The sequence below is a fragment of the Strigops habroptila genome, chromosome 8, assembly GCF_004027225.2.
Source record: "Strigops habroptila isolate Jane chromosome 8, bStrHab1.2.pri, whole genome shotgun sequence".
Lineage (NCBI taxonomy): Eukaryota > Metazoa > Chordata > Aves > Psittaciformes > Psittacidae > Strigops > Strigops habroptila.
This window is the reverse complement of record NC_044284.2, coordinates 35,184,248-35,200,749: the sequence shown is the minus strand read 5'-3', so window position 1 is coordinate 35,200,749 and position 16,502 is coordinate 35,184,248. Positions and strand designations below refer to the sequence as shown.

The following is a 16,502-nucleotide window of genomic DNA, read 5'->3' as shown; positions in this document are numbered from 1 at the left end:
ATTGTCTAGATTTACGTTTTTTCCACCAACTAAAATACTGGAGCAGAAGTTCGCATTTACAGTCACTGTTTCATAACACAATGTCAAGCAACAGAACCCCACCACCCCCCCCAGCAAAGCATTTTTCATTACATTTCCAAAATACTGTCACACCTAACTTTTGACAAACTGCATCATTTTTGTTGTGCCTCAGTCACACCCATGTGAAAAAAGTAACAAACCATTAAGAAATTTTTCAGACAAAGGTTGTTCCAGGCCTGGGCTAATTTGGAGATATATTAAGAAGTGAGGTGTACAATAAAAGAGACAGGCTTCCTAGTTTGAGCATCACCAGGGGAGATGATACATTACTTTCATGTTCAACTCATGAGCTCATCGGCAGAGTCCTTCTACTAGGCATTCCCTAAACGTGAACCGTTGACTGCAAATACAAAGTGCTAATGAAGCACAGATTGTTCTACAGGAAATCTATTGGTCACATCAGCACATGAATGTGTGAAGCCATTTTCCAGTCTTCCAACTACATCATTTGGTTCATCTCATCAGAAAAGTCAACATTCAGAGCACCTCAAAATAAACAAGTACCTCAATATGTGGTGTTTCTCCCAGCTGTAGGTTATTAAAAATAGTTGCATAATCTCCATTTAAATTCATCAGTTCCTCATGACTTCCTCGCTCAGTAATGCAGCCTTCTTTCATGAAGATCACTTCATCACAGTCAACAAGATACTGGAGAAAATGGCAGTAAGAACAAGCCTCCATCATTATGTCCGCTCATCACACTCCCACACAATACTTTTCAGTAATTTATAGGCATCTGCATACAACACAGCTCTTCTTCTGTAACACACATCTAATATTCAAAGGTCCTGCATTGACTAGACCACCATGATTACTCTCACCATATACAAATAAAGTTATGTTCTATCAAAGCCAATCTGTTATGGATGACACAATTCAGGATACTTAAACATTGCAAATACTGATATACCAAGTATCAATATTTCTATGCACTGAAGATGGAGAAAAAAAATCTCAGATTACATCAATTCTGATTTACTGATACCAAATCTAAGTGTTTTCTGATGTAACAAACCAAGTTAGCAAAAGTTACCAGTCACTACTGGTAACATTAGCCAAATGTTACCAGTCCCAATCAGACACCAAGCAGCACTGGTATCAAATAAAGAATTAGATTGTGCTCCAGGCGTATTTGCAAACCTAGTTTGTAAACCATGCATCCTATAGGCAGACAGGATTGTGCTCTAACAGTTCAGGGCATAGAAATTTCCAGTATGAAAACAACTGACTAAACAACATTTCAAGAAATTCAAAGAAAAAGTGAGAGATGTTATACCTGAAGCTGATGAGTGATGAAAAGGACAGTCTTTGACTTCAGATGCTTCCTGATTGCACTGTTAAAAATGTGATTTCCAACATGAGCATCTAAGGCACTCAGGGGATCATCGAGGATGTAAATGTCCCTGTCACTGTACAGGGCTCGAGCCAGACTGATTCTCTGACGCTGTCCTCCACTCAGGTTAGCCCCTCGTTCACCAATCTGTACAGATACACACCGGTTATTTTATTTCTACAGCACCATGCAACATAGATACTCAGAGCTCAAGAGGTGACTGGGATGAAGCAGTCCATAAGATTTTTATTTATGTATGTATACATGCACACACCCCCACAATATTATTTACTGGTTTAATACTATATATATATTCTACTTTAGGTGTCCACTTCTTTGTGAAATGTGTTATACATTTAAACTCATGGTTAGTATGCTTGAGATGTGGCAGTATTTTGCTTATTTTACTTTTTTGTATTAACAAATCCATGCTTTTTTTCCTTAGCTATTTTAAATCAAGTTCGAATAGGTCCTGTTAAGGTATCTAAATTTACAACACAGTTAAAAATTCTCAAACATCAATATCTGAGTCAAAAACATGGCACAACTCTCAGCAGCCAATGGCCTGCACTGATAAGTTCAGCTCAAGATAGTACATTCAACAATTTGGCTTACATGCATACCAGACTGATGTTCTCCTCACTCCAGTCTAGTCTGCCAAATCAAAACTACTTTCTCCATCTACTAATTACTATAAGCAAAATTTGTACCTCTGTCAGGTCCCCATTTGGAAGGATGGCTAGATCAGGCCTTAGACAGCAACCATTCAACACCGTATTGTATCTAAGGAACAAATAGATAAATAGTAAGAACTCGGGTTTTTATTAGCTAGCACAGCATTATCTCACTTTCTAAACTAATAGCAAACATACCAGCAGCCTGAAACAAATGATCTGCCTTGAATTCCCAGGAGGAAATTGAAGACAGTAATTAATCAACTGCCCAGTAGAAAAGGAGCTGGGGGTGTTCAGCTTGGAGAAAAGGAGGGTCAAGGGGGACATTCTCACTCTCCAACTACCTGAAAGGAGGTTGTAGCAACATGGGTGTCAGTCTCTTCTCCCACGTACAAGCAACAGGACAAGACGAGTTAACCCAAAGTTGCACCAGGGAAGGTTTAGATTGGGTATTAGGAAAAATTTCTTCATCAAAAGGATTGTCAAGCATTGGTACAGGCTGCCCAGGAAAGCGGTTAAGTCACCATCCCTGAAGGTATTTAAAAGACATGTGGATGTGGCACTGAGGGACATGGTTTAGTGGTGGACTTGGCAGTGCTTGGTTATTGGTTGGACTTGATGTTAAAGGTCTTTTCCAACCTAAAAGATTTTGTGAAGTATTGTGAAGGTAAGGATGCAATTTATTTCCAGGGACAGCTAGCGCAGGCCACAGGAAGGGCCTGGCTGGGGAAGAGCCACGGAAGATGCCAATACATTGCAAGCAGGAGTTGTGTTTAAAGAAGGAAAGACCAGGACAGCAAGAGCAAATGACACTGCAGTGCTGCTCCACAGCAGCTGCTAAAAAACAGAGGTCAGACAGTACTCCAGCATGAGGTACAGCCCTCACCACAAATGAGCAATGACAGACACGCTGACAGCCATCAGCTATACAGACCACATGCAAGAGAGACAGGCTCTTAAATGAGACTTAAAGTCTTAAAGACAGACTCTAAAAGGATACATAGGCTTTAACTGCAGTACATTCTGTATCAAAATTTCTCACATTTGAGCCAAGAGTTGCTAAGCTTTCATGAAAATCAGCAAATAGTTCTGACAAACCTTTCTTCATCATATTCCTTGCCAAAAAGAATGTTGTCCCGAAGTGTAGCATTGAGAATCCAGGCCTGCTGGGCCACATATGCAAACATTCCACTTACTGCAATGCTACCCTCCAACAGGGTCATCTGAAATTAAAGATAAAACTGTGAAATTATGCTATTCCATGTTTAGAACAGACTTTCTTCTACAGACAAATAAATGAAAGAAGAGGAAAGAGAAGAACAGAAGTAGTCAAACAGGAATTCTCACCTGTCCTAAAATGGCTGAGATAAGTGAAGTTTTTCCACTCCCCACACTGCCACAAATTCCAACAAGTTTTCCCTAGACAGAGAAAAAATAAATTATGGCACTCATTCCTTACATACTCCATCTGTTTCAGAATTTGGACTACCTTTTGTACCTCTGAGGGGACAGCTGGACATTAATGACAGCTATAAAGGGACATAATAGACAAAAAAGCAAGACAGTATTTTAACTCTTGAATAACAAAGGGTGAATACGATCCCACAGTGGACTAAAACCACATCAACTCTGCAGGTAAAAATTGATGTATTTTAAGATCAGCTTCCCTTTGACTGAGTGTGATACAGGCCCAGAAAATGCTGCAGTCAGACAAAAGCACTAAGGCCTGCCTGAACAGAATGCACCAAGATGCTTTTGAGAGTGGTAAGGGAAAATATAAAGAGGGGAAAGACTGAAAGAAAAACAGAATTTAAGATATATGGGTCCAGTAAAGCTCCTTGCCTAAGAGATGCAGTTTGCCAAGGAACACATACCAAAAAAAGGCTAGAGTCCAGCCACTTTGAAGAATTTCTCTGAAATAAAATGGATGGGTTGATACTCACATTAATCAATGAATTAATCAAAACTACTTTTGTTTCTTCTGTGTAAAAAATGTAAAGTAGACAAAAAGGGTATATAGCCACTTGTAGAATACACTGCTGTGCCTCTTCTCATTTACAAGCTTCTGACAGAAAAACAGCCTTTACATTTTCAAGTAACTGTATACTCCTTTTTCAAGGCTATTTTTTAAACTATAGCATCCTCCTCAAAATTTAAAATATAGGGTTTTTAACAGCTTAAAATAGTTTAAACTATCTCTCTACTCATATGACTACAGAAGACAATTTAACCATAAATACCCTAAGTACATGGAACCCATTACTACAACATCCAACTGCCAAACTGCAAAACTTTTGTATTTGTAGATGTCATGTATCAAATTCAATGCTTTTTCTTTGACATTTTACGTGCTTTTACCCATCTTAGAATGAGGACTCCAACCACTTTTAAATTCTTGAAAATCTGTGTCCTTCTACTGTACAAAAATTCTCCAGGAAGAAAATTGCATGTTCTTCAATGAAAAGAGCTGTTAGGCTCCATTAGAACACCTAATCATCTAAAATGTTCACCTAGAACATAGCTGAAACCCTGCCAAATTATCAAATGGCTGCAGGAACACACCATCTACCAATACCCCACTGATAACCCTGTTGCCCTGCTGATTCTTTAAGCTAAATGGCTCATGTACTGTACAGAGAGCTACAAAGAACAAAACCATCAGTTAGATCTGAAAGCTATACAACCTGCAGTTGTTTCATAGGCTGCTTGCAAAGATCTAGTTTGCTAAAATGGCACAGCTGTTTACAGCAAGATCAGACTCTGCATCCTGGATACTGCAGTTGCCGTGGATATTACAGGAGTGCACAAAAGCAATGTGCTCCATTTCATGCAAAAATACACAGCGCTCTATTCCAAGGCACAGCTAAAAATGAGGCCTTTTGAAAGCTCAGATTTCTTCCTTTTTTCTCTTACCTTTTCTATCTCCAAGTCAATGTTGTACAGAGTCCTCTGAAGCCGAAGGTTAACCAGGTGGATAATTTTGTTCTCCTCTTCGGGGCTAGGATGGTCATCACTGTCCACTAGAAGATGGCCCTTCTGCTCTGCCAGCACAGCTTGCTGTCCCTCATTCTGTAGCTTCATTTTCTCTTTCTTGCCCTTGGTGACTTTCTTGTCTTTTTTCACTTTGGGGGTCAACTTTGGTGAGCTCTGGACGCTGGCGTGGGAGAATTCCCAAGCCAAGGTAGCATTTTTCACCTCTATCGCGGTGTGAGGATTGGCTGGTTTTTTCTTTATCATATGAACCTCTTCCATTAGAAATAAACTCTGATAGGAGTTGTGAGAGAGGTGTAAAGATGAGACACCTGATCAAGACTGGGAGACAAGCCTATGGCACACTCACGCAGCAAAACACATCAGGCTATACAGTAGGAGGAAGCTGAAGAGCAAAAGGTAGCTCATTAGTGTCAACTAACTCCAGGCCTGCTAGGTGGCCGGGGCATTCCTGGATGTGGTGGAAACACTTTGACACACAGATTTTTACAGAACTGCAATACTCTGGATGTGATATGAGAGGGGCTTATTCTTTTAACACTGTTTGCAACTGCAGCTGTGTAACTTCCGGTTTAAAGCCATGAGTAGAATACATCGGTTGATAAAGAGAGGTCACTTTGTGGGAAAGTGACGGACTTGTCCTGCACACCAACTCATTATAGAAGGAGACAGAACGATGGAGATAGAATGACTTTTAACTTCAGCCTTCACCCTTCAATTTTTCTGCTGGGAAAAAGTCATCCCACACAAATTTAGCTGACCTTTCTATCGTAGGCTGCTTGACAATAAGTAGTAAGCCATTAAGTTCATTGTATCACATTTTCCACCACATCCATCAGTATTTACAATCAACACAGATTACGAAGAGATTTTTTTTAAACAGTTTAATAACAAGATAAAAAAAAGTGTTTTCCACTTACATAATTTATGTTTTGAACTAAGAAGCCTTTTGTGAAGACTTCTCAATTCTCAGCCTTATTCTTGCAATTGTTATGCTCAAATCATACATTCATAAGAAAGCTCATACTCATTTACAGAACCAAGAAGTCAATTACATTCTTACTGTCATGTTGAGAGTATCCCCACCTTTCGTTACACTCCCTGCACAGATTACACTTTTTACAGTCAAACTGGGAGATATTATAATTTCCCCTCTTCTCCTCTCCCCAAACTCCCTTCAGTGCACTTGGATTTAAAAAAGCCTGATTTGGCATAACTCAGATGATGAAACAAAAATGTTCAAAAGCAATGGTATTTCAAAACCTTTCTGCAGATCCCAATCTCCTCACACCCAGGAGTGTTTCATGAATGCATTACAAAGGATCCATCTATCTGTCAATGCTTGTGGAATCCTGTTTGGAAATTTCTGCAATGTGCAATGCACTATTGTCTTCAAGGGAGAAGCCAAAATAAAGGCTTGTCCTCTGAATTCATAATGAAGTACACACAGCATATTCACTCCACAGGGACTGAAGGATGAGATAAGATTGCTTATATAGGGGTTTTAATTTTCTGCCATAGATTCTGTTTTCATGCAGATGGTCTTAAAAGGGAGTTTAAGAATTATTATACTGAGAGCCATTTGGTCTTGTATTCTATCTCCTACAGTGGCCAACACAAAAATCCTGAAATCATTAAATAAGAATATTTTGCTTCCCTCACTAGTATCATCTTAAATTTCTAATATTTCTTCACTAGATTTATATCTCTTTTGCAGAATCCAATAATGTGGAGTGCTAAGACCTTCCAAGTCTTCCCTTAATTTCTATTATACACATATAACACCCCACACAGTTAAAACTGCAAGCCAAATGACTGCTTACCTTAAATCTGTCAACAGAAACAGATGCCTCAGACAGAGACTTCACTGAGAAAGGTGTTACTTTTAGAGCAAAAGTCATTGAATTAAAAACAGTGACCACTGTGAATGCCTAAAAATGAGACAAGAAAGAGAATCACATTTGGATGCAATATACTAACAACTCCAACCTTTTAAACGGTGAAATGTCACAGCAGCAATCCAAAGCCGTGGAAAAGGATCACAGTCCAAGAATAACCATTTAAATTTTCAACATATTCTCAAATGGCAGAAAACAGCAGATCTACCCAACTCTTTCTCCTGTGCTTTGTAACAGACCAAGAGAGACATCTTCAGTTGGGTTTGGAAGTCTACTCAAAGCAGCAGCTAGCAAATTCTGCACTAGCCTATTACTTGAGAAGACCTAAGTTCAAATCGTGTTGTAAGACATTTGTGCTGTTCGCATCCAGGCACACTGTAAATCAAAAACATCCAGTAACCCAAATGCCCTGAATAGCAAATAGGAGTGCTCATTTACATTCAGTTCCAAACCTGTTCCAGGAAGTCAGGACTGAAACAGCACTGAGAACTTTTTGTGCAAAATATCAGACTACATTTGCTGCTGTCACACCCATCAGATGTTCATTTCTGTGAGAAAGGCTACAGCCGGGCCACACAGGCACAGCCACAAAGCAAAGAACATAGTGAAGAGAAATGGCTTGTAGCAATATTGTAAAGAATATTTTCAACACTGCGGTAAGTTACCTGAGCTGCTGTAAGATCGTAGCCAAGGATCATGTGGACAGAAAAGGTCACCACACTGGCGATGACCACAACTATGGGCGCCACACCCACAGTGATGCTCTGGAAGTAGCCCGCACGCTCCAAGATTTTACGTTCTTCCTCACGAATTTCTAGAAATATATATTTACATTTGAAGTACGATTTGGGAGGTACATACACAACAGACACTACCATAGCACTAAACACTAAGAGGCCTAACTCTACGCTTTAGCACTTATATATCACATTATATACCATCTCATCTAAAGACTACAGTTCCAGAGGAGCAAACTATAATGCTCTGTAAATCTCCATAAGGATAGATACCTTTTAAATTTAAAAATGGAGCAGCCAGCACATTTACGATAAAATTGATAAAAAAATTGAAAAAAATTAAAAAATTAAGATTAGTGCCAAGCCACAAACATAATTATGCTAGAAGGTGAAACTTTAGAAGCAGGTCTGTTTGTCCAAACCATCATGCATAACAAATAGGAAGCCCCAAGGATGAAAGTGTTATTGCATTGTATATACATCAACATCTACGGTACTAAGCAAGGAGACACCAGGCTACTAAGCAACAGGGCTCCTGCTCAGAAGGGAACATTTACAGATTGTATGAACTCACTTTGAACATTCTGAGAAAACGGTTTGACCCAGGCATACATTTTAATGAACTTAATGTAATTAAGAACTTCATTCATCTTCTGCACACGCTCATCTGTTGTTGATACACATTTTCTTCTGAAATAAGCCGTGAGGCGTGAAACAAACATCTGAAACAAAAGGCAACACCATGCAACATTAATGGCAATTCAGAAAGAGCAAGTACGTTCAACTCATCCTAATTACCAGAGAAAGCCAACTTTGAATCTGAAAAAGGGATTCAAGGATGGGGCAAAGCAACTGTTGTTCTACCATAAAAGTCAGGCTGGAAATACTATTCATATTCTCCCACCCCATCTGCACTGAACACTGCATTCATGATAACAAGTTTTAACAAAAATAAAATTTGTGAAAATAAAGGTGTGTGCTTTTACCAACATTGAATACTACCAGATTTGTTAAAGTTTCTGAAGCACAAAGACTATAAACACATTAACCTAAAGACATATCATGTCGACCCTCATGGCAAATGAATAGTAGAACCCAATTTAGCCAACCTTTTAACCTGGTCCTTAAGGCAAAAGAGCAAGCTCGACTTTGCACAGCCAGATCAACTTCTACCATATGCCAATGCTACGAAGGTGGTAAAACAGTTTTAACATTTTTACTAAACCAATCTAAAAATAAGCAGCTGTTCAAGTGTTTCTAAGGTTTTGCTACTCTTACATTCCTGGTCTGAAATTCAAAACCAACACAGTAATTTCAGAAGTTTTCAGCCCCTTGCCCTTCTTCATACTCCTGCAATCTCTTTTGAGTCCCCATCAATACAGAAGGACTGCTGAAAAGAACTGGGAAAGATGACCAAACTCCACTCTTCATTCCCCTCTTATAAAATATTATTCCCATTATTTTAATTCTTACTACTGGCCAGATAAAATGGACCAAAGTGGACCTCACAACATTCAGCCTCCATGCTTTATAAAAATTTGTATAATTTTAACAATGAATACATTGACACATCTTCAGCAGCCTTACACGACATCTTAGAGGCAAGAAGATTTTGGCTTGAACTAGGCTATTTCAGTGCTCATCAGAAGTAGAGGCAGGATTAATCAAGCACACGTTCTCCCAGATATGGTGCTTTTCAACACCTTTTGTTGAAATGAAGAGCAATGTGCTCATGCAACACTGAGCTCCTATACACAAGCTGGAGGCCTTGTGTCTTTCCAACCTTGACCACAAGCACCTAGCATTTCGCAATTTGATTTAGCTGTGCATCTATGCATCTATACATCTCAGTCAAATCTACCAGGTTTCCTATTTCCATTTTTTAATTTATTTTGAGCTTCCTGTTTCCAAATTTCTGCTTCATACACTGTCTCCAGAAACACCTTCAATAACACCTTTGATGACATGCAGCACCATAAATGGACTAAATCTAGCACATTTCAACACCTCCTATTCAGAACTATAGATATGTCTGACCTAATAAAAATGAAGCAAGTCTTAACTCTTTACAACTCACCATTGCTGGGTAGAAAAGGATGAAGACAGCAGAGCCCAAGAAGCCTGTTGGACCCAGAATAATCACATTATAAACCATTCCTAAGATGGCCACAATAGGGCCCCCAGCCAACAAACTGCCAACTGCTGCAGCTTCAAACATCCTTTGACCATCATTGGAACACACATTTATGAGCTGAAAAATACACATAACAGATCATTTAGATTTAAGGCACGGCTCATTCTCAAGAGAATATACCACGTATCCCTTTTCACATTGCAGTTTCCAAAATGACGCTACAGCTTACCTCTCCAAGAGACTTTTCTTTGATGTTCTTCAGCTTAAGAATTTTCTTAAATGCCATTGTCAAGACAGCTCCACGCAGTCTAACCCCCGTGCGGTAATTCAAAGCCCAGGTTAGTGCGAGGGACCAAGATCGCACCACTTCCGTCATAAAGATGCCAAAAACTAAGAACAAGCTGTACTGCAGGTTGGACTCACTCTGTTGGGTATACTCCAGAAGATGTTTCACAACGAATGCCTACAGGAAGAAATGCAAGCTTGCATGAACACCCCATCATCCCAGAAGACCATGCAACAACTTTATGTTAAGTTAGAAATAAGTAGGCTACTTTGCTTTTAAAAGAGCCGTTTGAAATAGAAAGCATCTTCTTTCTAGAAGTAAAAGGTGTCAATACAAGAAGTACTGTAACACAAAGCCCTGCTGAGAGCCAAGCACTGAGTCAAATTTAGTAAGTAAATAGAGTTTAATTTGGAATCATATTCCTCGCAGCACGCTTCTAATCCTCCGTGTCTTCTAACTTAACATAAATCTGTCTGTCAGCTGAAAGCAATGCATTATCATATAGAAGAATTTTAAAATATAGTCACTACTTATACATCTGCGCACATTAAGAAACATTCCTTTACGTGACATTAAGACCTCTTTTATTTTATCTTTGGCTTGCTTCAAACGTGCTTATTTGATAAAAAGGAACAATGTACCTACAGTTGTAGAGGGGAAGAGTGAGAAGGACATTTGCAAAACATTCCTGGAAATAAACATCAGCAGTTTAATAGTAAAGAAAAAAACAAGTAGAAAGCACAAGGTACGCAATACCACAAATCATTAGGGATGGGGAGAAAAAAAAAAAAAAAAAAGGAAAAAAATTAACCATTTGATCCCTCCCCATACCCTCTCCCCCCAAAATCATAAACACTTTACCTCAGGAATCACATTTCAAACATCACCTGCAAAAAGAGGACAGCCCCCAGAACCACTGATTCCCACCTCCAGCTCTTTGTGGTCCAATGGCACAACATAACATCATACAACTCAATCACCAGCAATACTAATTAAATACTATTGACTGCGAAACAATAGGCTTTTATTTGAAATAAAGTGTCATCTTAAATGGTAACATCTCAAAAACACTGTACAACAGGTAGAGCATTGTATAAACATACAATCTGCACATACAGGATAATTATAAAGGACTAACATCTAACAGTCAGTCTTAGCCTCTAACATATGCTAGATTTGAAACTACACACAAATTATAAAGATACAAAAACAGAATAGTATTTGTTCATGAAGTCCAAAAGAAGTCAAACTTGCAGGTGCCAACAGAGGAGGCTTCTGAGGCTGCACAAATTCTGAAATCTGGTTTAAAAAGTATCCTACAATAAGGCTTCACAGACAGCAAAATATTTCCTAGAGAACTTTTCAACAAATGATGCTTTAAGATACTGGTGCTTTTGATATGCTAGTACAAAGCAGAGAATTACCTTTGCCCACAATAAAAAGCAACAAAAAAAATCTGAAATCAAAGAAAATATTTGAGAAGCCTTTCACATCATAGTCCGTTGAAGTCCTCTTGGCTAAACCAGGTTTTGCAAATAAGAGTTCTGTATAGGTTGAAGAGAGAGGAGAAAAAACAAAACCCCACTATTTCAGCAAAGGTATTGATAGCTATAGCCCAGCACCAAATAACAGAAAAAAATGGAGATCAAATTCATCTGTTCTGAGGAAAGTAATTCTGCATGTCAGAACCAAGGAAACATGCTGTAAATAATTTTGCTCTTTCTTTTTCACAGCTGTGAATTAAAGCCAGATGTCCACCAGGTTCTAGAATGGCCAGAGAAAATTTACATACCAATCCCTGAACAAATATGAGGAGCTCACATTCACAGATCTATTGCATTCCAGCTCTCTCCTTAACTGGTTTTAGTTTTACATCGTGTGTTTGGACCACAACTGCATACAGTTGGTTTGCAGTTACTAAAGGAGATTACTCACTTCTTTTTCCCATATTCAATCCAACATATGCAACCGAGTCACTGAGCAACTGGGGTGAAAATCCCCCTTTTTCATCACGAGCTGTAACTCAGCATGGTCGCAGAGCATTTTCTCGTACACCACAGCATTGCGAAAGTCTCCAAGAGAGGATGTATAAAGATAGCAGATGTTTCCTGGGGTCTCATTCCTCCCAAAACTTTTTAGTGCAATCTTTCAGCACTATGTTATAGATTCAGCATCTCCCGTGATGAAATAGAGACCAGCTTACATTATACCCCCATTTTTTTTTTCCAGAAGAAAGAAAAGAGGAAACAGCAGATTAAAGAATTTTGAAAAGGGAGGGGAAAAGGTCACACAGAATTAACATTTGCGTCTGAACACATACTAGTTGAAATCAAACTAGTTTAATGACAAGAATCCAGCATAAAGTTATTTACAAAACAATAAAGTTACAGTACAAAACTCAAACTCAAGCTAATGGGGAAAAAGGAACTCCTGTGACTATTATTGTAGTAGTTGGTACTAGCTGCTCGGCTGTCTTAAGCATTCCCATTGAATAAACATTACCTTACCTTTGCTCTTGGCGTTGGCTCTGCCCAGCAGGACTGTCTCATTCTGACGCAGAAAACAGCCATCCTGAAAATTCTGAAGAACAGCTTCTGTCACTGGTCCCACTGCAGTGCCGGCATCCCTGCTGCAGCCAGCGTGCGACAGCACGGGGCAGGCTGCAACTGGAGCCAACTGGGAAATCGGGAAACTTACCTCCAGTAGCTTACCACTCCCCCCTCCAACAACTGACCAAACTGTCAAGCTGTACTCCATTAAGATAGCAAGTTTCCCCATCTCCCAAACAGGAAGAATAGCTCTGAACGGGTACATTGTTCAGACCTGGAGTTAAACTGATTATGTTTAGTAATCAAAAAACTTCTTTGCTCCTCAACCCGAACTTGAAAGTTTAGGTAGCTGATCAAATGACAGCAAATATTCACTGGAGATAAATAGTATCTCACCTATTCTAGCACATTCTGATGGTTATTACAAGGCATTCTGACACATGCAGCTGTCTCACCAGGTTACAGGTTTGGATATTGTGCCAGATGCAGAATTTACCAAAATAAATAAAAAATAAAAGAAAAAGAAAAGACCCTTGAAGGATCTATCCAATATAAAAAAACCCACACCAAAAGACCCCAAACACACAGGAAGTCTGCCACAACTCCTTTCCAGTTACAACCATCACAATGCTCATTAGCAAAGCGACAAAGCCACAGCTGTTGGCTGGCACTTCAAGGTCATAGACTTTCAATTAAAATTTTTGAAGTTCAGTAGTGTTTAACTCCATTTTATAGTTTTCACCAATATGGAAGTCAAGTCAAGTGCTTTTCCTGATATCCCTTTTCAGGTGACTGAAAGGGTGTAACAACACAAGAAGCACTGATACTTCTGAGGAGACAGCACAGGCATATCTATGAGGCATGCCATTTTTAAAAACAGGGAGGAGGGATGGTAAAGACTTTTCTCATGCCAAATGATGGAACCAGAAGGGAATTGTTCCTCACTCAGAGAAATTACTAAGGTTCCCTGTAAATGGGCAAATGTCTTATAGATAATTTTAAATTACCCAAAATCAAGCATCAATTGCAGTGGTAGCCCCCAGCCTAACCAAGTAGGTTGTTTTCCAACTTCCCCTCCTGCTCTCTCTCATTCAGCAATCAGCTGAGACAAATTGAGAAAATTACACTATAGAAATTAGGGGCAACCCTCCTGCAAGTTCTGTTCTAAAGATAAAAGCAGTTACTAAAGCCCTGTAGTGAAACAATGACAGAAGCTCTTCTTGGGGAAAGCTAGTGCTGTTAAAACCTTAATCATTATTTATGTTAATTATCAAAGTACATTCATGTATTTCATAACACAAGCTACTATAAATTATAACCAAGAAAACAATACCACAGAAACATTTATTGTTATTCACATTACATGAAACAAGGCAAACTTTAAAAAGTCTTAAAAAGCAGAACATTTTGATAAGACATTTAAAAGCAGGAAAACATTTTAAAAAGACATTTCACCTAACAGTGCACCCAAGTGTACTTACCCAAGAAATGAACCTTCAGCTTACCAGCACACTGAAACGTGTACTACTAGCAGTAATACTGCTCCTACTCCTCAAGGGAAATGTGTAGAGAATAAATTTAGTCAAGATTTCAACTGTAAATCTGCACAGCACGTGCAACAAACAGGTGACAAAAAATGGTGTGAATGTCAAGTCCCGTATGTTGTTATCTTCAGTATGACCCACAGCAAACAGCAGCAGTTCCTAAAGGCAGTAACATACTCTAACACTTCTCCTGTCTGACCGTTCTCTGTAGGATCAGTAAAGACTATACCCACACACCTCTTGAGAACTGCTTGCATTAGTTTTAAGTAGTGCTCTAATATAAAACTGTTTCATTCCACTTCTCGAAGACTGTGTTATTAAAGCCAATAATCTAAGATTAGTATTTTATCAGGCTGAATTTTATTCCAAGATACATTTACAGAATTGCAAAAAGAAAAAGAAAACAATTAGAAGACCTGCACATAAGAATTCTATGCAAAAAAGACCAGAGTTAAGGAACAACTTTAAACTATACTCAAAACCAAAGAGAAAAACAAGTGTGCGTTTCCTCCAAGATACCTACACTCCCCCACCCTTCTCCAAGAACTTGCCTCGGTATTCAGCAAGTGATCCACCAGCTGCAGGAAACCTATCTTGCATTATTGAATCACTATGGAATTTTGCCCCAAAATTTCTAGCTAGTCAGAACATTTAAGTGACTCTGCAATGAAACTTTAAGATTTTACAGTTGGCCATGAGATGGAGCCCTCTGGGGTTGTTAAAAAAAGGATGGATATTACTTACTGGTCCACTAAAACCCGCGAGTTGCGTGATCATCAGACACACTATGGAAATGATGAGCCTGGTGCGGCAGAAAATCCACACAACCCTCCGGAGAGAAGCATCATCAGGCCCACTTTCTTTCAGTTCTTCCTGCCACAATCTCTCTAGCCTAATAAAAACAGAAGCCTCATGTTATAAATTTTTCACCATGTGAGAAGGTACAATCTCATAGGAACTTTTTTGTGAAAATTCCAATCACTTCCTAGCTCAGAGCAACAAAAATTACTAGACATCAGAGAAATATATACATGGTACAGTCTGTTAGGTAAAGAGAAAAATCCGCACCTTGAAATTTCTATGTTGTGTTACTTCTACAGAAGAAAGGTATGAAAAACACAATGCCTTTGCTTTCCCTAAAGTCTCTTTGACAATCTTAATACACTGACTTGCCACAGCCTTTCCTTGCTGATCTGACAGAAGAGTTGTAGAGTCAAAACCTGAGAAAAATTCTCATTAGTCATGAGAGGTTAGCCTGATCACAAGATCCGACCATATTCAAAGCACCTTGCTATTGTCAGTATTAATTTTCATTATTTTAGCAGAAGATTATCTTCAGTGTAGCCTTAAGAACTTTGTTTCGATAAAAAATAGACATACAAAATCAGAAAAACAATTGCTAAACACTCCTGGAGACAGAATCCTCTAAGTTCACTGATATCAGCAAGAGTACAGAAACGGTGCAGCAGGAGGAAGTGGTCTCTGAAGGACAAAACTAAATTCCACTATACTGAGAAAGACAGAACAAAATATCACTGGTGCTTTTCTAGGGCAATATTGTATCATTGCCTGTGAACTAACGTATGGGGAAAAAAAAAAAGAAAACAAGGAAATAAGGAACAAGATGTCTCTACCTTCTGCAATTGACATCTGAAGACTCATGACTTGATAAAGACCATACATCATTCATAAACAACTCCCCTTTTTTGTATGCTCTGTGGGCCAAAGGAGTTAGCCAGGAGAAGGTCATGCAGGAGAAAAGCCCAGCATTATCAACAGGGTGCTCGTGTCTAAAAGAAAAAAACAAAAAAAAAGCAAACACAAATGAAAAAAGAAAACAGAACTGTAAATCCCTGAGAAAAACAAAGCCTCCTCTCATTGAAAGTACTCAGAGTACCAAATAGCCCACACCAGTCATACTTGCTAAACAAATCTGATGTTCTCTGTATCAGTCAGCAGACCTACAGCTGCAATTCTGCTTTGTGAATGGTTTGAAAAGCAACTGCTGTATCAGTTCTTTTGTAGCCTAAAGACTTACTTGGAAGTAGTCCGTATGGGCTTCAGCACATTCAAGCCATGGTGGTATTTGCTCTTGTGATGCTCTTCATCCAGCATTCTCAGCTGGGAATGCACAGAGGTGTCCAGTGGCAGGCCTTCTGCCCGAGCAGCTGCTTCCAAGGCATCCTGGCATTCAATCTGCTTTTACAAGACAGTCAGAGTAGTCAGACTTCAAAACTACTTTTAAAGTCCATGATTCCCAACTCCAGCAACTCTG

General features: G+C 39.0%; 1 protein-coding gene across 10 annotated transcripts in view; it reads right to left on the bottom strand.

Moving 5' to 3' along the window:
• ABCC5 (ATP binding cassette subfamily C member 5) overlaps positions 1–16,502 on the bottom strand; it is a 71,993-nt gene that overhangs the window by 40,999 nt on the left and 14,492 nt on the right. For 9 of the 10 annotated variants that reach the window (XR_003992946.1, XR_003992947.1, XM_030496484.1 and 6 more), the window contains 14 exons: positions 16,266–16,426; positions 15,862–16,017; positions 14,972–15,119; positions 10,078–10,311; positions 9,792–9,965; positions 8,289–8,436; positions 7,643–7,791; positions 6,903–7,010; positions 5,002–5,352; positions 3,436–3,507; positions 3,187–3,311; positions 2,125–2,197; positions 1,358–1,561; positions 586–729 (listed from right to left, as the gene is read on the bottom strand). Coding sequence is in view for 8 of the 10 variants with exons in the window: in XM_030496484.1 (XP_030352344.1) it covers positions 586–729; positions 1,358–1,561; positions 2,125–2,197; positions 3,187–3,311; positions 3,436–3,507; positions 5,002–5,352; positions 6,903–7,010; positions 7,643–7,791; positions 8,289–8,436; positions 9,792–9,965; positions 10,078–10,311; positions 14,972–15,119; positions 15,862–16,017; positions 16,266–16,426 (2,247 nt within the window). In the remaining 2 variants the exon portion in view is untranslated. The remainder of the gene's footprint in view (positions 1–585; positions 730–1,357; positions 1,562–2,124; positions 2,198–3,186; positions 3,312–3,435; positions 3,508–5,001; positions 5,353–6,902; positions 7,011–7,642; positions 7,792–8,288; positions 8,437–9,791; positions 9,966–10,077; positions 10,312–14,971; positions 15,120–15,861; positions 16,018–16,265; positions 16,427–16,502) is intronic. The other variant, XM_030496489.1, reaches the window with a different exon arrangement.